The sequence below is a fragment of the Chiloscyllium punctatum genome, chromosome 10, assembly GCF_047496795.1.
Source record: "Chiloscyllium punctatum isolate Juve2018m chromosome 10, sChiPun1.3, whole genome shotgun sequence".
Classification (NCBI taxonomy): Eukaryota; Metazoa; Chordata; class Chondrichthyes; order Orectolobiformes; family Hemiscylliidae; genus Chiloscyllium; species Chiloscyllium punctatum.
The window spans coordinates 21,051,785-21,074,003 of NC_092748.1; the positions used below are offsets into that span (position 1 = coordinate 21,051,785).

The following is a 22,219-nucleotide window of genomic DNA, read 5'->3' on the forward strand; positions in this document are numbered from 1 at the left end:
ACATTTCTCAATTGAGTCGATTCGGCAGAGGGTCACTCTGTACTATGAGTGAGTTCATTCATAGCTGATTGGCATTTGAACAATGTCAGGAAAACTTTCTGTCCCTTCAGCCATTTTTAGCAGTTAGGCATGGCATAAGAAGACATTGACAAGGATAGAAGGGTAGGTAAAAACAATGACTGCAGATGCTGGAAACCAGATTCCGGAGTAGAGTGGTGCTGGAAAAGCACAGCAGTTCAGGCAGCATCCGAGGAGCAGGAAAATCCGACGTTTTGGGCAAAAGCCCATTCCTGATGAAGGGCTTTTGCCCGAAACGTCAGATTTTCCTGCTCCTTGGATGCTGCCTGAACTGCTGTGCTTTTCCAGCACCACTCTACCCGAGGATAGAAGGGTAGAATTACGTGAGAAGAAAGCAAAAATAACAATTTATATAAACAAAATATTGATGTGTTCTTACTGCCTGCTTCCTATATTTCACCAGTATTGGATGTTCAGTGAGCATTGTGCTATCTGTGGTGACTGTTCCATAATCCCTTTCTTCCTTATGAAACTGCTTGTTGAGATACGTCGCTAACCGTTCATCGTGCGTTTTCCCGAGAGATTCCGAATCCACAAGCTGCACAAGAAAAAGAATACAGAATTAACCCCACACATGTTCCCTTTCAGACTGCCTTCCTCAAAGCTACAATACTGTCATACAGATGACAGCTCCTGGCATATCTTTCAAGGTGTATCTGTTGGAAAAGTGCTGCCATTTGTGGGAAAATTAAATGGAAACATGTCGGTAAATAACGTTACTGGTGAAAAGAAAACACCCAGCACATCAAGCAGCATCTGTAGAATGAGAAGCAGAGTTAACAGGGAGAATCTGAACCTTGAGGAGTGTGTAGGTTCCAGTACAGATGAGCTTAAATCTAACAAAACATTGACAGCATTGGGAAGCTAGCTCCAACTTTCCCATTTAACTTGGCGCATTAGGTGGGTTCACTTCTTGGACAAGGCAGGTTTCCATCAGTACCATTTTAAGTTGTACCTCACAGCTGGCAGTCACCAGAGCTTCCCCAAGCTTGAAGATAAGGCTAGAAAGATTTGAATAAAACACATGGAAAATAACCATAGCCAGCAATCACTGCTTTTGTATTATTGCTAACAACAATAACTTTTATTATAACTTTAACATATTAAACAATTATGCAAGTTGCAGAACAGATTGCCTATTTGGCCATGGGTATTGGTGATAGAGCACTCATAATGCTAAATGAACTTGCAACAAAGTGTGTGAGTAGTATCAAGAAAAATATAATTTGAGAGAGAGAGAGGCAGATAAACAGAGGTACAGTAGATTTGAATTTATACAGCAACTTGCAGTACTGCAAGATGTCCCAAGATGTTTTATAGACAAAGAAGCATTTATGATGCATTGTCATGGCTACAGGTTGGAAATGGTGGCAGCTAACCAGCAATGCAATTGTGACAAGATAATCTTCTTTTAGTCATTGGTAGCAAAGTAAATAATGAACAGGATAATAAATTTAGCATGATCCATCAAACATTGAGTGAGTTTGTGGGTCCAAATGAAATTCCCAGATAGTGTTCAGCAACAGCAAAAAGAGGGAGATCCACAGGGGGTTCAGCAAGACGAAGTGGCACCACAGGAACCTTTTGGTATCAATTTGCATCCTAATATCCCTGGAGACATAGTTGTGGATAGGAGCTCAGTGCCAGCAGCTATGAGTTCAAATGAAACAAATTTAAGTTTGTACATTTAAGTAAGCTTAGATGTTTTCAGTATATTGATGTTTTGAGTCTACATACTCCTGCAAGGAATGATGAGGTATTGATTGATTGATATTTGTGACTGAAATAAGGGAAACATAAGTTTGGACTCTTTGATGATCTTACAGCAGAAGTAGCTAAGGAAGCATGTATCGACCAATGAAGGTCAGTGACTAGTACATCCGTAAAACAGTGATCCTATTCACCACAAGGCATGCAATGATGCTCTCATTCAAACTTCAGAACAAAGAAGCAGTACTACAAAATATATGGAAAACTGTTTGATAGCTCAACCACATTCACATTCACTTGAGCAAGAGCATTTGTACTACATAAGTGCAATGCAAGTTATGTTTCAAAAGTAAGTAACAGGGTAATTGAAAGACATGAATTATTCACAGCTGATCTTGGAGGAACCTGTTTGGGAGAGGTCACATCACAGAAACAGATTAGTGAATAGATTTAAGTATAGTCTTGCTGTAAATCTAAAATAGTGAGTACAGTGAGTTCTTTATTGATTATATGTTTTTTTGAGATATGTCTCTTAAGTCATAAGTATTAAGTTAGTCTGAAGGAATAAGACAGTGCTATTTTCTGGGTCTGTAGATTGGAAGAAGTAAAAATGGTTCTTTTTAGGGTGATATGCTCTTGTTGTCAGATGTGGGAGTTTAGGGAGAGTTTATGTGTTACTGAGGATTATATCTGCAATAAATGCCATTGGTTGCGAATCCTTTCAGATCGAATGGATTGGTTGGAGCGACAGTTAGAGGCAATGAGGAATTTACAAGACCAAGGGGGTGTAATGGATAGCAATTTTAGGAAGGGAGAAAAGTCACAGATACAGTCACATAGATAGGTTAACTCCAGGATAGTTAAGAGAGGTAGGCAGGTAGTGCAGGAGTCTTCTGTGGCTATCCCCATTTCAAACAAGTATGCCGTTTGGAAAATGTAGGGTGTGATGGATTCTCAGGGGAATGTAGCACAAACAGCCAAACTTCTGGTATCAAGACAGGTTCTAATGTAATGAGAGATACATTCCAAGCGATTGATTGTGTTAGGAGACTCTTAGAGGCACGGACAGACGTTTCTGTGGCCAGCAGCGAAAAATCAGAATGGTGTGCTGCATCCCTGGTGTCAGGATCAAGGATATCTCGGAGAGGTTGCAGAATGCTCTCAAAGGGGAGGGGGACTTACAGGAGGTCATTGTACACATTAGAACCAATGACATAGGAAGGGAAAAGGATGAGAATCTGAAGGGAGAATAAAGGAAGTTAGGTAGGAATTTAAAAAGGAGGTCCTTGAGGGTAGTATTAACTGGATTACACCTGGTGCTATAAGCAAGTGAGGGCAGGAATAGGAGGATAGAGCAGATGAATGTGTGCCTGAGGAGCTGGTATATGGGCGAATGATTGACATATTTGGATCATTAGAATGTCTTCTGGGATAGAAGTGGCCTGTAGAAGAAGGATGGATTGCGCCTGAATTGGAAGGGGATTAATATACTGGCAGGGAGATTTGTCAGAGCTGCTCGGAAGGATTTAAACTAGTTTGGTGGTGTGAGAGTGGGGGGATCCCACGGAGATAGTGAGGAAAGAGATCTGTTTGAGACTGGTACAGATGAGCAAAGAAGTGAGTCAAGCAGTCAGGACAGGCAGGGACAAAGCAGAGAACAAGGTAGGACTGATAAATTAAACTGCATTTATTTCAATGCAAGAGGCCTCACAGGGAAGGCTAATGAACTCAGGGCATGGTTAGGGACATGAAACATAGAACGTTTAAGCGCAGTACAGGCCCTTCGGCCCTCGATGTTGCACCAACCTGTGAAATTAATCTGATGCCAATCTGACCTACACTGTTCCATTATTATCCAAATGTATGTCCAATGCCATTTAAATGCCCTTAACATCAGCAAGTCTACTACTGTTGCAGACAGTCTGTTCCACATGCCTACTACTTTCTGAGTAAAGAAACTACCCTAGATATCTGTTATAAATCTATTTCCCCTCAATTTAAAGCTGTGTCCCTCATGTTAGCCTTCACCATCCAAGGAAAAAGGCTCTCACTGTCCACCCTATCTAACCCTCTGAATATCTTATACGTCTCAATTAAGTCACCTCTCAACCTTCTCTTCTCCAATGAAAACAGCCTCAATTCCCTCAGCCTTTCCTCCTAAGACCTTCCTTCCATACCAGGCAACATTCTAGTAAATCTCCTCTGAACCCTTTCCAAAGCTTCCATCTCCTTCCTATAATGCAGGGACCAGAACTGCATGCAATACGTCAGTCGCAGCCTTACCAGTGTCTTGTACAGCTGAAGCATGACCTCGTGGCTCCAAAACTCAACCCCATTACCAATAAACACCAACACACCATATGCCTTCTTAAAAATCCTATCAACCTGGGTGGCAACTTCCAGGGATTTATGCAACTGGATACAAAGATCATTTATAAAAGTGACAAACAGCAGTTGCCCCAAAACAGATTTTCGCGGCACACCAGTAGTAACTGAGCTCCAGGATGAACATTACCCATCAACCACCATCCTCTGTCTTCTTTCAGCTGGCCAATTTCTGATTCAAACCACTAAATCACCTTCAATCCTGAAACTCCATATTTTGTGCAATAGCCTACTGTATGGAACCTTATCAAATGCCTTTCTGAAGTCCATACACATGACATCAACTGCCTTACCTTCATCCACCTGTTTTGTCACTTTCTTGAAGAACTCAATAGTGTTGAATAGGTTAGTGAGGCACGACCCACCCTTCACAAAACCTGGGACTGGGATATCATAACAATTACAGATACATGGCTCAGGGATGGACATGAGTGGCAGCTTAATGCTCCAGTATATAAATGCCATAAGGAAGTTAGAAAGGGAGGCAAGAAAGGAGAGGGCATGGTGATTTTGATGAAGGATAACATTACAGCTGTATTTCGGAAGGATGTTTCTGGAAATACATCCAGGGAAGTTATTTGGACGGAATTGAGAAATAAGAGAGGGATGATCACCTTATTGGGATTGTATTATAGACCCCTAATAGTCAGCGGGAAATTGAAAAACAAATTTGTAAGGAGATCTCGGTCAGAATAATAGGGTGGTTATGGGAGGGGATTTTAACTTTCCAAACATAGACTGGGACTACCATTGTGTTAAGGGTTTAGATGAAGAGGAATTTGATAAGTGTGCACAAGACAATTTTCTGATTTGGTATGTGGATGTATCTACGAGAGATGGCACAAAACCTACTCTTGGGAAATAAGGCAGGGCAGGTGACTGAGGTGTCAGTGGGGGAGCACTTTGGGGCCAGCAACCATAATTTTATTAGTTTTTAAATAGTAATGGAAAAGAATAGACGATATAAAAGTTGAAGTTCTAAACTGGAGAAAGGCTAATTTTGACAGTATTAGGCAAGAACTTTCAAAAGCTGATTGGGGGCAGATGTTCACAGGTAAAGGGACAGCTGTAAAATGGGAAGCTTTCAGAAGTGAGACAACAACAGTCCAGAGACAGTATTAGATTAGATTCCCTACAGTGTAGGAACAGGCCCTTTGGCACAACAAGTCCACACCAACCCTCTGAAGAGCAGCCCACCCAGACCCATTCCCCCCTGACTAATGCACTTAATACTATAGACAATTTAGCATAGCCAATTTACCTAACCTGCACATCTTTGGACTGTGGGAGGAAACTGGAGCAAACCCACGCAGATTACACAAACTCCACACAGTCAGTGGCCCGAGGCGGGAATGGAACCCGGGTCCCTGGTGCTGTGAGGCAGCAGTGCTAACCACTGAGCCACCGTGCCATATATTGTTAGGAGGAAAGGAAAGGCTAGTTGGTGTAAGGAATGCTAGATGACTGGAGAAATTGAGGGATTGGTTAAGAAAATGAAGGAAGCTTATGTCAGGTATAGATAGGATAGATCGAGTGGATCCTTAGAAGAGTATAAAGGCAGTAGGGGTATACTTAAGAAGGAAATCAGGAGGGCAAAAAGGGGACGTGAGATAGCTTTGGCAAATAGGGTTAAGGAGAATCCGAAGGGTTTTTACAAATACATTAAGGATAAAAGAGTAACTAGTGAGAGAATAGGGCCCCGCAAAAATCAGCAAGGCGGCCTTCGTGTGGAGCTGCAGAAAATGGGGGAGATACTAAATGAGTTTTTTTTATCAGCGTTTACTGTGGAGACAGACATGAAAGATATAGAATGTTGGGAAATTGATGATGACATCTTAAAAAATGTCCATATTACAGAGGAGGATGTGCTGGATGTCTTGAAATGCATAAAGGTGGATAAATCCTCCAGACCTGATCAGGTGTACCCTAGAACTCTGTGGGAAGCTAGGGAAATAATTGCTGCGCACCTTGCTGAGATATTTGTATCATCGATAGTCATAGGTGAGGTGGTTAGCTAACGTGGTGCCACTGTTTAAGAAAAGTGGTAAGGACAAGCCAGGCAACTATAGACCAGTGAGCCTGACGTTGGTGGTGGGCAAGTTATTGGAGGCTATCCTGAGGGACAGGATGTACATGTATTTGGAAAGGCAAGGACTGATTTGGGATAGTCAACATGGTTTTGTGCATGGGAAATCATGTCTCACAAACTTGATTGAGTTTTTTGAAGACGTAACAAAGAGGATTGATGAGGGTAGAAAAGTGGATGTGATCTACATGGACCTCAGTAAGGCATTCGATAAGGTTCCTCATGGGAGACTGGTTAGCAAGGTTAGATCTCATGGAATACAGGGAGAACGAGCCAATTGGATACAGAACTGGCTCAGAGATAGAAGACAGAGGGTGGTGGTGGAAGGTTGTTTTTCAGACTGGAGGCCTGTGACCAATGGAGTGCCACAAGGATCAGTGTTGGGTCCACTACTTCTCTTCATTTATGTAAATGATTTGGATGTGAACATAGGAGGTATAGTTAGTAATTTTGCAGATGACACCAAATTGGAGGTGTAGTGGACAGTGAAGATTACAATGGGATCTTGATCAGATGGGCCAAAGGGCTGAGGAGTGGCAGTTGGGAGTTTAATTTAGATAAATGTGAGGTGTTGCATTTTGGGAAAGCAAATTTTAGCAGGATTTATATACTTAATGGTAAGATCCAAGGGAATGTTGCTGAACAAAGAGACCTTGGAGTACAGGATCATAGCTCCTTGAAAGTAGAGTCACAGGTACATAGGATAGTGAAGAAGGCTTTTGCTATGATTTCCTTTATTCATCACTGTATTGAGTACAGGAGTTGGGAGGCATGTTGTGGCTGTAAGGACTTTGGTTTGGCCACTTTTGGAATATTGCATGCAATTCTGGTCTCCTTCCTATTGGAAGGATGTTGTGAAACTTGAAAGGGTTCAGAAAAGATTTACAAGGATGTTGCTAGGATTGGAGGATTTGAGTGATAGGGAGAGGTTAAATAGACTGGGGTTGTTTCCCTGGAGCGTCGGAGGCTGAGGGGTGACCTTATAAAGGTTTATAAAGTCATGAAAGATGTGGACAGGGTAAATAGGCAAGGTCTTTTCCCTGGAGTAGGGGAGTCCTGAACTTTAGTATGAGAAGGGAAAGATATAAAAGAGACCTAAGGGCAATGTTTTCACGCAGCGGCTGGTGCATGTATGGAATGAGCTGCCAGAAGAAGTGGTGGTTGTTCATACAATTGCAACATTTAAAAGGGATCTGGATGGATATATTAATAGGAAGAGTTTGGAGGGATATCGGCCGGGTGCTGGCAAGTGGGACTTGATTAGTTTGGGACATCTGATTGGCATGGATGAATTGAACTGAAGGGTCTGTTTTCATGCTGTATTTCTCTATGACTCTGTAGCTAATCCTGTCTAAGTAGGCCATTTGACCGGCCTAGCCTGTTCTGCCATTCAATAAGATTGTGACTGATCTGATTTGTAGTTTCAATTCTAATTTTCTGTCTCCCCCATAACCTCTGACTGCCTTTTTAGTCAATAAGCTATACACCACAACCTTAAATTTTTCAACAACTCTGTCTCTACTGCAGTGATTCATAAATTCTGAAAGAACAAATTGCAGAATCATTGAAATTCCCACAGTGCAAAAACAGGCCATTCAACCCATCCCGTCCACACCAACCATCCAAAGTGTATTCCACTTAGACTCAGCCTGATCCCTCTACACTATCCCTGTAACCCTGTATTTCACGTGGCTAACCCACCTAGCCTACACATCTCAATTTAGCATGACCAATCCATCTAACCTGCATGTCTTTGGACTGTGGAAGGAAAGAGTTGAAAGTATGGAGCTGAAAAAGCATAGCAGGTCAGGCAGCATATGAGGAGCAGGACAGTTGACATTTCGGGCATAAACCCTTCAGTCCTGATGAAGGGCTTATGTCTAAAATGTCAACTCTTCTGCTCCTCTGATGCTCCTTGACCTGCTGTGCTTTTCCAGCACCACACTTTTCGACTCTGACTTTCCAGCATCTGCAGTCCTCACTTTCTCCCTCGACTGTGGAAGGAAACCAGAGCACCCAGAGGGCCATACAGTCACCTGAGGCTGAATCAAGTGTGGGTCCCTGGCGCTGTGAAACAGCAGTGCTAGCCATTAAGTCAGTCTGCTGCCCTAATAGTTTCCTCATCTCTGCCATAAATGGACTTTTAAAATCTGTTCTCTCATTCTAATCTCTCCCACAAGGCAAAACGTCCTTTAGTACCACCATGTCAATTCTTCTTTTCAGATCAGCTCTTAAACTCCGATGGATGGAACAAGCCTGGCCTGTTCAACCTTACTTAGAAAAATAATTGCACCCATTCCAGCTATCAGTCAAGTGAACCTTCTCTGAACTGCATCTAATGTAGTTATATCCTTTCATGAACGAGGAGACGAAACCTATAAACAGTATTTCAGATTTATTTATGAACAGACAAACAAGGAACATCATTTAACATCTTATCCGATTGTACCCTCAAATCCACATTCATGCATATTCCTGATAAACTTTACCCCCTTGCTTACCAAGAATCTATCCACATCTGTTTTAAACATATCCAAAATGTCACTTTCATTATCTTTTCAGGAGGAGATTTGCAAAGACTTAAAATAATTGACACAGGAAATAAAATCACCTAATTTCTGTTTTAAATGGGTGACCCTTTATTTCAAATAGTATCACCAATGCTGTGTACAAATATCGTAAAACATTTCGACTAATATATTTGATATCATTTGCAACAAACAAGGAACTGTATTTTATCAAAAGTCAACCAACTGTCAATTTTGAGCAATTTCATGAATGATTTATTTCTGTGAGCACTATGAATTAACACATGCAATTCTCCTCCACTTGCCTTGTTATGTATACACCACACCTCTGTGGAATCCCTCATGTGCTATCATGTGTTCATCAACAGTGAAGTACACACCACTACTGAGATCATCTTGGCGCCATATTCAAAATGTAGTCATTCACCAGGTCAACACAGCCAGCTAGAAGCTCCACTTCACAGTGCAGGTCAGGTGAATTGGCCATGCTCAATTGCCCATAGTGTTCACAGATGTGTAGGTTAGGTGGATTAGTCAGGGATAAATGTAGAATAATAGGGTAGGGGAATGGGTCTGGGTGGATTGCTCTTTGGAGGGTCAGTGTGGACTTGTTGGGCCAAATGGCCTGTTTCCACACTGTAGGGATTCTACGCTGGACATTAGGGAAAGAGCAGCACTCCCTTGGACAAGGTCCTAACATGGTATTAATCAAAGGGACAGGTGGTCTGTCATAGCTTGATTGCGGCTGCTGTTACATTAACTGTTGACCAGACAAGTGATGATGCAAAACAACAATTCATTTACAAATGTAGACTTGTATTTGCAATGAATTGTCACCCATGTGCCCTCAGAAGCGTTTCTGTTTTGTTCCTCTCCGTCCACATGCACTGTGAAGTGAAGCTTCTAGCTGGCTGTGTTGACCTGGTGAATGACTACATTTTGAATATGGCGCCAAGATGACTGTGGGAGGAAACCCATGCAGACACGGGGAGAATGTGAAAACTCCACACAGACAGTTGCCTGAGCTTGGAATTGAACCCAGGTCCCTGGTGCTGTGAGGCAGCACTGCTAACCACTGAGCCACTGTCCTGCCCATATGTATATTCTTTTCTGCATATAACATATTATTTTTGTCCAAATGGGAAAGCCTTGAACTGTTTGGGAATGCTAATTTTTATTAAACAGCCACAAATGCAAAGAAAAGCTACATTTGCTTCTGGGAACAAACAGCTGGCCTTTGGAGAAGCAACAGATTTGCAATCAGTGAATGATCATGGCACCCAGCTCACATCTATGGAACCAGATCTCAATAAAATTCTTTTTGTGCCTGACACTGCACTGATCTATCAGGCTGGAAGTGATGTTCTTCCTGCTTAAAAGACTAATGCTTCTCTTTCCTTGGTCTAGTTGTGTAGCTGTTTACAATTATGTGACACACTCTCCCTCGACTTACACACACACACTACACACATGGTACTGATAATTATAGCTAATTTGTACAATGATGAAACTAAATTCTGTTCTGTTTAGTAAGTCAGCTGCGTTACAATAGGCATACCCAATGCAACATGTATACAGTCTGTAATGCCTTGCAGATGGGGGAGCACAGCTATTTTGGCAAAGCCTATAGCCGAGACTGCAGAGCTGACCTTGTCACAAAGATATAAGAGGCTGTGTGTGATCTGCCACAAATTGCATCAATAACAGAATTTTGTATATTTGTGAGGTCAGGATTGAGAGATTGCACGTAGCTTCCCAGTGGAAGCCTGGAATCTAACAGTTCCATACAAATGTAGTACAGTTGATGCTTTAATGGCCACTGGGATAGGATGGCCACCTACCAGCTATGGAGATGTGTCTGTGATTTGCCCAATAGATTGTGCCCCAAATCTAACTTAGAAAGAGAAAACACCAAGTTTGAGCTGGTGGAGGGTGTATCTCTAAGGAATCTGTGGCTTCCTCTTCAAAGGTGTAGGAACAGATGATAGGATGAGGAACTGGCATCTTTGCAGTGCAGGTTGTGTGGTTGCGACTGGTGCACACATAGGAAAAAAGCGACTATTAGTTGTACAAGAGAAGTAGAACTTCAGCATCTTAAGAATGCTTCCTCAATGGTGGCAATGGTGGAGCGGCATAGCACAACACAATGACTCTTACCTGTTTACCTGCACATGGAGGTTTTAGTATCTTTGCATGAGCAGTCATGTCCCATTCAGCTATTTCAATTATCTTCTTCTCATTGGCGGGATGCAGGCACAAATATGGCCACCACAATACCCATATTGACTCTCTCTGCCTGGTTATGTGACAGTTTCTCTTTCAATGAAACAAAAGTAAGGACCAATGAGATAAAAGTAGTTTGAAGAATTATTAGTTATGGTGCAGATACAGAAGCAGGAAAGGTGGTGAGGTACCAGTCAGTGAGAAGAAAGCACTGAGAGCAGAATGGGTTCACAGCTTTAAGGGGATGTGATGGGTAAGAGTCATTGCGTGGAGATGCTGCAATCAATGATGAATTTAGTACCTTGGTGGGATTTATATACAATGGCAGAGTTAGAGTGAGTTTTAGATAGCAGAGAGATGTCAGTGACACTTATCCTTGTAGAATGTAAAAGAGCACTGACCTTGTGGCACTGCTGTATAGCCACCTTGGTCTAACTATTATATCAGTTTTCTTTTTAAATTCCAGACTTGCATTGAATTCAGATGGGATTTGAACTGATGTACCCAGAATATTAGCCTGGGCTCTGGATTACTAACCCAGTGACATTAACTCTTACTTCCTGGGTATATTCAGTATATTTCTAGGGTCATCTATTCCAAATGCACAGCATTGTATAGTCTCTTGTATTGAAGCTTATTACATGTCTCCTGTTGCCCCATACAAATAATGTCCATAAATACACTGTTACTTACCATACTAGTTACCTTTTAAAAATCCAGGTAGTTTCCCTTTATAAATTTGTGCTGATTTATCTGATCAATTTATATTTATCTAAATTCTCAATCTCCCTAATAACAGGTTGTAGTAACTTCCCCACAGCTAAATATTCGGCTAACAAGCCTTTATTTTCCTGCTTTATTTCCCCTTTTTCCCTAATTGCTGGAGCGATGCTGGCTGTTTTCCAATCCAAGAAGCCAACTATTGAATTAGAAGTGTTTTGAAAGATCAAGGTTAGAGCACCAATGATTTACTCACCTACTTCTTTTAAAATCTTGTTGTGAAGTCATTGGTCTTGGGATGCTTTCATGCTCCAGGATTTCTGACTACATTACCTTTAGGGATTTTTGGTGCAATATATGTTAAAGATTCTTCTAAGCTGCAGTTAAAAGTTAAACATACCTTTCAAGGTGTTACAGCTACAGAACAACGGTAGACATAATTTATCAAAATATTTGCAAAAGTCAGCATGCTTAGGACAATGAAAATAAATTTGTATATTTTAATTATGACCTTGTTGGTGCAAGCACAAAGGACAGAATGGCCTTCACATAACGTATGAATCTATGATTTATTTGAGAACAGCAGAGGTAGCAGAGAAGTCTAACTGGTGAGATACAATTTTCTGGATTTTGAGTGAACAACAACAAGAGAAAAACATTTGGGCAGAATCCTCTAAGTCAAACAAAAGCTGTTGGAATGCAGATTTTGGTCCAAGATGGGAATTAAGACAGCAAGTCAATTTCTCAGCAAGAAGCTGTCACAGAGGGAGTAAAAACAGAAAAATAAATATTCCATTGACTTATGGGTTTTGTTTTCTCCCACAACCATAAGCATTGCATAAATTGAAAAAAAAATTCTTGGATGCTATTTTTGTTCATTCACATGAATTGTGAAAAATTATCCTCCTGATTTATTGTTGGTCTCATCTCATCAGTTCTACTTACTGAGAGATTGAAGTAGAGCACATCAGCCATGTATGACTTTGACCACTTACATGACAAAAGGAGGTTTTTGTTGCATTTCTTGAATTGTGTTATTTTATACATAGACATTGGATTGTATGAGGTAACTTCTGAATATGAGGTACAAATTATCTTAAATAGGAAGAATGTTATTAAATTGGAGAGGGTGCAGAAAAGATTTACAAGGATAATACTGGGGTTGGAGAATTTGAGTTATAAAGAGAGGCTGGGACCTTTTTTACTGGAGGTTGAGGGGTGGCCTTATTAGAGATTTATAAGGCACAGATAAGATGAATAACAATGGCTTTTTCCCTGGGGTAAGGGATTTCAAAATCAGTGGGCATATTTTTAAGGTGAGAGGAGAAAGATTTAAAAGGGACTTGAGAGGCAACGTTTTCACACAGAGGGTTCATTTGTAGAATGAACTGCCAGAGGAAGTGGTAAATGCCGGCATGGTTACATTTAGAAGACATTTGGACAGGGACATGAATAGGAAAGGTTTACATGGATATGAGCCAAATGCAGACAAACGGGACTAGTTTAGTTTGGTAAACTTGGTTGGCATGGATGAGTTGGACTGAAGGGTCTGTTTCAGTGTTGTGCGACTCTATGACTCTGTGAATCTATGACCAGTACCACTGAATCCAAGTGGCAGACTCAAATTTGCAACAGTTGGTTATAATTACATTAAAACCAATGAGTGTGAAATTGCTAAGTAGTCAATTTATCCTTATGCAATTTTAAATTATTATTTTAAATTCTTAGAAAATAATTCCATTACTGTAAGCTAGAAGCCATGCTGACTAATGTAAATTATTCACAGTACCGCATGATATTAATAATAATGACCATTTCTGACATAAGCATTGAAAATTAAAGTATGATTCATGCATAAAACTCAATTATTTATTGTACAGGTTTGCGCTATTGGTGATTTTAAGATTTTCCCTTTAAACCTGTAAACAGGTAATGCTTATCTGGTAATATGATTGGATGTATATATCAAAAATATTTGATTACAATACAAATCTAAAACAAAGTTCCAAAGTAAGCCATGACTTGTAATTTCAGGAAACGTGATTGCCTGCTATTTAGTCATTCCGCAACGGACTAGCAGGAAGCATGGTCAAATCTCTATGCAAATGATTCACGTGATTTTATTAGGCACCACAAAACAGGCAATTGAACTGGGACCATCAAAGCAGAAGATAACAAAATCTGAATGAAATTAAGGCGCTTTTTAACTGCCCTTAGGAACTTTAACTAATGAATAACTCTTATTAATGTTTTGAAATGTTCTGGAATGCTTTTCAATTCAAATATGCTTTAGTCAGTTTATCTAGTGTGTAACACTGATGGGGAAACTGTACTGAACTTAGAAACAGGAAATGGTTCTTTGACCCTATCTGACATTTAATGAGATCACACTCGATCTGTATCTTAATTCCATGAACTCACTTTGGGGCTGCGATCCTTAATACCTTACCTAACAACATTCTCAGTTTTGATATTTTCAATTGGCCTCAGCCTCAACAGTACCTCGCCAGAGGGAGGTCCAGACTTTCGCTAATCTTTGTGCGAAAAAGTGCCTTCAGAAAAAAGTAGAACCCAAAATATGGATCTCCATCATCAAGAAGGCAATTTCTCAAACTGATAAATGGACTTACATTGATGAAGTGGATAACTTTGATAAGACACTAAGGAATTTACGTTTAATTTATTTCACTGAACATACAATGAATTTATTTTATGGAAAAATTTGAGAAATACAGAACTATTTGACTGAATTTAAAACCTGAATTTAGCATGAGAAGAAAATCAAAAGAAAGAAATATACTTCTATTTCTCTTGTTGCCATCTTCCCACTATTGCCACAGCAAATTCAGAAACTGATCAAGACATCACAATGCATTACATTTTATCACTTCAGGGCATTGCTACAATCAGCTCAGGAGAAGTGGAACGGCTTCCTTTTTTATTCCAACTCCTTCTTTGACCACACCAGTTTTTTTTTAAAGAAATTGCTGGCCACTTCAGTGAGTGATTAACTGTTTACATACTGTGACTCGAAAAACCTAAACAGAGATTTTCACGAGTTTTGAAAAGGAAAGGCTTTTTTTTGTATTTAATCTCGTCTATTTCACAAAACCCATATGCATATGTACACGGAAAATACTTTACAAAGTGAGGGGGATGGATTATACATCATAGGAGGGATGTGATTGCAATGGAGAGGGTGCAACAGAGATTTATCTGGGCTGGACCTTTTCAGTTACAAAGAGAGATTGGACAGACTGGAGTTGTTTTCCTTTCAACAAAGGAGATTGAGTAGAGACATGACTCTGATGTATAAAATAACTAGCAGCGAAGATAGGTTAGACAGGAAGAGACTTTTCCCTTTGATGGAGGAATCAATGACCAGGGAATAGACAGTTAGAGGAGATGTGAGGAAACACTTTTTCACTCACAGGGTGGTGGGAATCTGAACTTGCTGACTGTACCAGTGGTGGAGACAGAAACCCTCATATAGCATAACTTCATAACAACATGCTTAGAATAGGTAATTCAGAAAATGCCAGAACCAGAGTTTTAAGAGCAATGCGGAGTGGAAGTGACATGAAAGAGGTCAAGGCGTCTCACACAGAAAGTAATATTGAAAACTATCAGCATCCTTACCAACTTGGGAAAATGGCATTTATTATTTTCTCATTATTAATCACTTGTGATCTCTATTAATCCCTTTTCTACAGATTTTATAAAAATTGTTGGTACAACATATTTTCTGAAGATATATTGCTGTTTTGTGGCACTATTTAAGTCATGTAAGATATGGCTCAGTTGATTCCGAGAAGATTGTGGGTTCAAGACTTGAGTACAAAAGTGAAGGTTGACACTCGAGGGCAGTATTGAGCGATTAGTAAATTGTTGAAGGTATGGTCTTTCAACTGATACATTAAACTGAGGCAGCCATCTGTCTTCTCACATGGATGTTAAAGATTCCATAGCTCTATTCCACTGACCTCGCTAGTATTTTATCACTCACAAACGTAATAAAACAGATTATCAAGTCAATGTATACCAGTGTCTACGAAAACCTGCTGAGCAGAAATTGGCTCCCACATTTCCAAACAGTGACTACACTTCAAGAATTCATCACTGGTCATGAAAAGCATAATATAAATGCAAGTCTTCTATTTCAATTAAAAATCAATCTTAGGCATAAAGTCATTATGGCACAGGAGACTATTCAGCCCTTGAACAATATTCCGTTTGGAAACTCCAATAACTCGAGTGGGAAATGTGTTCACTACGTAGAGCTGGAGATCCCTATGTGCATCGCTGTTCTGTAATGGGCAAGCCAATTTCAGCTAAGGTAATGATTAAATTATTACAATTGGTTCCGTCTGTAGGCTAGAAAGGGAATAGATACATTGGAAATTAATAGAAAGTTTTTCAAATTTATCATTGTGAAAGGAGTTTTAATTAAACAATGGACCATATGAAGATTTAGATGGATTAGCTGATTAAATTATACAGCAAGGCAGATGTGTAGCAATTTTCTTTACAGTTTCTTTTGTGCACTCAACAAATAATATTCCAGATAGCCTTTCAATAAAGGCTAGCACACAAATTTAAACCCTGCTGTTCTGTAAGTCTGTATGGTTCCCAAACAAAGCTTTAAACATTCTCACCTTGTAGAGATCTCTTGGGGTTTTTCCTGTTGCCTGGGCTTTCTCTTCTTTTATGATGACACTGTCCACTGATTCACTTCTGGAGGGGAAACATATTTACTGTTGAATAATGCTAATGGGGAAATAATTTACTAATTTAGAGGATGATCAAGCTCAAGAAAGAATAACTTGCATCTTTTCCCAGGTACACAATAAAATAATGAATATTTGGTGGAAATACTCTTATCGGCTCATTTGTGCATGCCAGCAGTGTGCCATTGCTCTCCTCCACTCCTAATGAAAATAACACTTCATAAAGCGTTTTTGGCAAAACACTTCAATTCTTTTCATTACACAAATTCACAGAAACCGCATTGAAACTGTCACACTAAAATCTGATGCAGTAAGAAGAAAATCACAGCCAGAAACAAGTACCATTTGGATTTTTTTTAACCCAAGCCAGGATGTTAATACAGCAGATTCTGTTCAGCTACTTCACATTCCCATTACGGTTGAGTCATACATGCACAGAGTTGAAAAAAAAAATGCTTTTTCAGGATATTTTGTAAAGGTGTAATGCTGCTTTATATCAACATTTAGGCAACACAATTAAAAAGCAATTTTGAATAACATTCTATTTGAGAACTTCAATTGCTGTTTGGGTAAGTGAGTTTTCCATGCAAAGCTGGAGATGCCAAATGACTGAGTAATGTATGAGCTGATCTTGGCTGAGGTAAATATGGAATTATTACAACTAACTCTGAAGCTACTGAGTGAGTAAGAATAAAAGCAGCTAAGGACCCTTCCATGGCTGATTTTTCTTGTACAAACCAAGCAACCAATGTATAAATTCACTGTTACTGGAATCTCCAAAGCAAGTTACTGAAAAAATCCAGAGGTTGAAGCATTTTTCTGTCTGACATCATCAGTGAAATGATGTCACTTGCCTTGACAGCCTCAGATCCACCTTTACCCACGGTCATGCCACAGATCTCAAATCGGCCATCTTGAGGGTGAATCCACAGAAAGGGACGGGACTGGATGGAGTCCCTGGCTGTGCACTCAGATCCTGCATAGGCCAGCTGTACTTGTGCAGACATCTTTGGCCTCTCCTTACGATGATGTGAAGTCCCCACCTGTTTTAAAAAGGCCACCATCATCCTGGAGCCAAAGAAAAATCACCAAGTAGCTTTGATTCCATCAGTATAAAGTGCTTTGAGAGGTGAGTAATGGTATACATCAACTCCAGCCTCCAAGGTTGCCTTGATCTGCAGCAGTTCACCTACCATCACAATAAGTCTGTGGCAGACATCATCTCCGTCTCATCCTTGTAACATCTGGACACCATGGATACCTATATCAGACTACTATTAATTGACTTTAGCTCCACCTTTCAACACCATAATTCCAACAAAACCCATCTCCAAACTCTGAGACCTAGGACTCTGCTTCCCCCCTCTGCAACTGGATCCTAGACGTCCTCACTCGCAAACCACAATCAGTAAGGATTGCTGATAATATCTCCTCCATGATAATTTTCAACAGCGGTGCTCACAAGGCTGTGTACTTAGCCCCTTATTATACTCCCTGTACACTCATGACTTGTGGCCAAATTCTGCTCTAACTCCATTTACAAATGTGTTGATGACACTACCATGTCATAGTGTACAGGAAAGAGATATGATTTGGAGATGCCGGTGTTGGACTGGGGTGTACAAAGTTAAAAATCACACAACACTAGGTTATAGTTCAACCAGTTTAATTGGAAGCACACAAGCTTTCGGAGCGCTGTTTGTTCATCAGGTGATAGTGGAGGACCCAATTCTAAGGCACAGAATTTATCGTAAAAACTTACAGTGTGATGTAACTGAAATTATAAGTCATAGGGGCTGAAGTAGACCATTAAGTATGCCCAACCATTCAATGAGATCTTGGTTGATTTAGTTAAAAATCACACAACACCAGTTTATAGTCCAACAGGTTTAATTGGAAGCACACTAGCTTTCGGAGCGACGCTCCTTCATCAGGTGATAGTGGAGGGCTCGATCGTAACACAGAATTTATAGCAAAAATTTACAGAGTGATGTAACTGAAATTATACATTGAAAAATTGATTGTCTGTTAAGCCTTTCATCTTTTAGAATACAGTGATAGTTTCACTTCTTTCATGTGTAAATCACAAAACCATTCTTTTAAAAGTTGCATTCCCAGGTTAGCTGTAACAATGGTGACAGCTAGACAATATGTTGAAGGTGTTAGCCCCCTGTGTTCTCTGTCTATGCCATGATGTTTAGATTGATTCTAATCTAAAAAGTGAGATAACGGAGTTTTACATAAATTCATGCAGTTTTTGAGCAAAGTACAATGTAACTCTGCAAGTACAAATTCACCCCACAAAATATATGTGTGTATGTGGGTCTTTGTCTGTCTGTGTGTGTCTGTCTGTCTATGTTGGGGGTTGTGAGTGTGAGAGAGAGTGTATATGTGTGTGTAGTGAGTGTAGAGCGTCTTAAGTCTGTGAGCAGGTCCATGTTTGAGTGTGGGAGTGTGTGTGCGTGTCTGGGGTGGGGGGGGGGGTTGTGAGTGTCTGTGAGAGAGAGAGTGTGTGCGACAGATAGACAGCTTAGTGGCTTGGTTTAAGGACGAAATCTCTCCCTCAATATCTGCAAAACAAAGGAGCTGGTCCATTCACATTGGTACTACAGGCAAGAAATTACACCAACATTTCCTCAGAAGGTTTAGGAATTTCAGCATGTCCACAATGACTCTTACCTTTTTTTATAGGTGCAGCATACAAAGCATCCTATTCAAATGCATCACAGCTTGGTATGGGTACAGCTCTGCTCAAGATCACAAGAAATTACGGAGAGTTGTGAACACAGCCTACTTCATCATGAAAAACAGCCCTCCTTTCATTGACTCTGTCTATACTTTCCACTGTCTCAGGAAAGGAGCCAACATAATCAAAGACCCCTCCCAACCCAGTTATACTCTCTTTCATCCTCTTCTGTCGGGCAGACGATACAAAAGTTTGAAAACATGTTACAACAGATTCAAGAACAGCTTCTTCCCTGTTGTTTTCAGACTTCTGAATGGAAATCTCATATATTAGATTTGATCTTTCTCTGCATCTTCTCTGTAGCTGTAACACTCCATTCTGCATTCTGTTCTATTACCCTGATGTATTTATATAAGGTATGATTTGTCTAGTTAGCATGCAAAACAATACTTCTCACTTTATCTCATAACATGTGACTATAGTAAACTGATCAGATCAAATCAAATAACTCAAATGATTCAGTTCAAACTGACCCACAGTATTTTAGCCTTAGTCAAAAAAATGGCACTAATCAGATGTCCACCCTGCCCTCATTTCCCTTCAATTCATTTTGATTCATCTCTTTATCTAAAATAATCTTAAATAGTGACATCTGACTTATATCCATTCTATATCTTAGGGCATTAACTCACTGGGTAATGTGTCGCCAAGTGATAGAATTCCCACCTGGTTACAAGTCAAGTCCTACATTTCTCTTTAGTTGAATGTCTGGCTAATTCTTGTAAGTATTATTTACTACTGTAGATCTTTCTGATTCAGTGATCATATCACTGAATTTACAAGCCCAAAAAGATCCTTCGTGGATCTGCAACAGGAGGTTGGCCCAAAAGTGGGCATTTGGCAACTGACACAAGAATGGATTGAGTTCTGGCTAACAGTTATCAGAATTGCTACAGAAGTGAATGATGACTCCCAAAGCTCTTCATTAGCTATGCCAGCACATTACTTCTGTTCCTATTGTCATAAGTTAAAAATCACACAACACCAAGTTATAATCCAACAGGTTTATTTGGAAGTACAAGCTTTCGGAGCACTGCTCCTCCAATAGGTAGCTAGTGGATTGGGATCATAGGACTTATATATAGCAAAAGATTGTAGTGTCATAGCAGGGAGCAGAGGGATACAGATCCTTAGGAAAATAGGCGACAGGTTTAGATAAATTATCTGGATCAGCGCAGACCTGGAGGGCCAAAGGGCCTATTTCTGTGCTGTAACTTTCTTTGTTCTTTGTTCTTTGTGACACAACTGATACAATATATTGAACAACTCTAGATTGCTAGTAAGTCTTTCCTCTTTTGGGTGTTGGACTGGGGTGTACAAAGTTAAAAATCACACAACACCAGGTTATAGTCCAACAGGTTTAATTGGAAGCACACTAGCTTTCGGAGCTAGGTGATAGTGGAGGGCTCGATCGTAACACAGAATTTATAGCAAAAATTTACAGTGTGATGTAACTGAAATTATACATTGAAAAATTGAAAAGCAGGAAAGATCCTGAAAGGATTACAGATCACGAACCCACTTAGGTCGACCTACAACAGAGACTACGCAGAGAGACTTTGCCACCGCACCTCTCGTAAACTCTTCAATCATCTCATGCACCAACTCTACGGCAGGCACCACAACCTTGAAATTCAGATGGAGTCCACACTCACAGCCTGCATACAGGATACATCAGTACAATTACGTGACATTGCCAAACAGACATGATGACAAAACTACACCACGTACATGCACGCCAAGAACAAAAAACTGGAGAAACTTGGCATTCTCACCAGTAATAGCAAAGCCTGCCCTGGAACCACAGTAGACAACATTATCACTGCGGGGAAGTCTATTGTCAACTTATCGGACCACACCCTTCCACCAGAAGAGATTGAAGTCCTGAGTAGGGGTCTCAACTTCTGCCCCACCACCAAAATGGACCCGTTGGTTCTGGGAGCAGACACAGAGGAGTTCATCAGACGAATGAGACTCCGGGAATTCTTTCAGGGTGCCAGCAGTGATCCCACTGAGCCCACTGATGAACTGGAACAGTCATCACAGGGATCTGTAGAGGAGCGACCAAAGAAGGTGTCAACATGGACCCCATCAGAGGGCTGCTGCCATGGGCTTGACATGTATGCTCAAACTGGCAGGAAATATATAAATGCCAGATTCATCAGCCGTACCCACAAGGTAGAGCAAAACATCACCCGTTCACAACGCAACATCATCCATGCTCTCAAAACCAATCACAACATTGTCATCAAACCAGCAGATAAAGGAGGAGCCATTGTCAATCAGAATAGAACACATTACTGCAAGGAAGTGTACCAACAACTGAACAACCAGGAACACTACAGGCAACTACCAGCTGATCCGACCAAAGAACACACCCGAGAATTAAACACACTGATCAGAACTTTGGCTCCAGTCCTTCAGAGTTCCCTACATGCCCTCATCTCACGTACTTCTCGTGTAGGTGACTTCTACTGCCTTCCAAAGGTACACAAAGCCAACACACCGGGACGTCCCATCGTGTTGGGCAATGGGACCCTGTGTGAGAATCTCTCTGGCTATGTGGAAGGCATCTTGAAACCTATTGTCCAGCTTCTGTCGCGACACTACGGATTTCTTACAGAAACTCAGCACCCACGGACCAGTCGAACCGGGAACATTCTTCATCACAATGGATGTTTCCGCACTCTACACCAGCATCCCCCACAATGATGGCATCGCAGCAACAGCCTCAGTACTCAACAGCAACAACTGCCAATCTCCAAACACTGTCCTACAACTCATCTGCTTTATCCTCGATCACAACGTCTTCACCTTTGACAACCAGTTCTTCATCCAGACACACGGAACAGCCATTGGAACCAAATTTGCACCCCAATATGCCAACATTTTTATGCACAGGTTTGAACAAAACCTCTTCTCTATGTAGAATCTCCAACCAACATTGTACACCAGGTACATTGATGACATTTTCTCCCTCTGGACCCATGGCGAGGAGTCACTGATAAAACTGCAC

The 22,219-nt window shown here is 40.6% G+C and overlaps 1 protein-coding gene across 1 annotated transcript in view; it reads right to left on the bottom strand.

Annotated features, from left to right (window-relative positions):
* The window catches only part of LOC140481772 (uncharacterized), a 561,406-nt gene that overhangs the window by 251,898 nt on the left and 287,289 nt on the right, over positions 1-22,219 (bottom strand). The window contains exons 4-5 of the mRNA XM_072578304.1: positions 16,386-16,464; positions 458-616 (exon numbers count right to left, since the gene is read on the bottom strand). Coding sequence (XP_072434405.1) covers positions 458-616; positions 16,386-16,464 — 238 coding nt within the window. The remainder of the gene's footprint in view (positions 1-457; positions 617-16,385; positions 16,465-22,219) is intronic.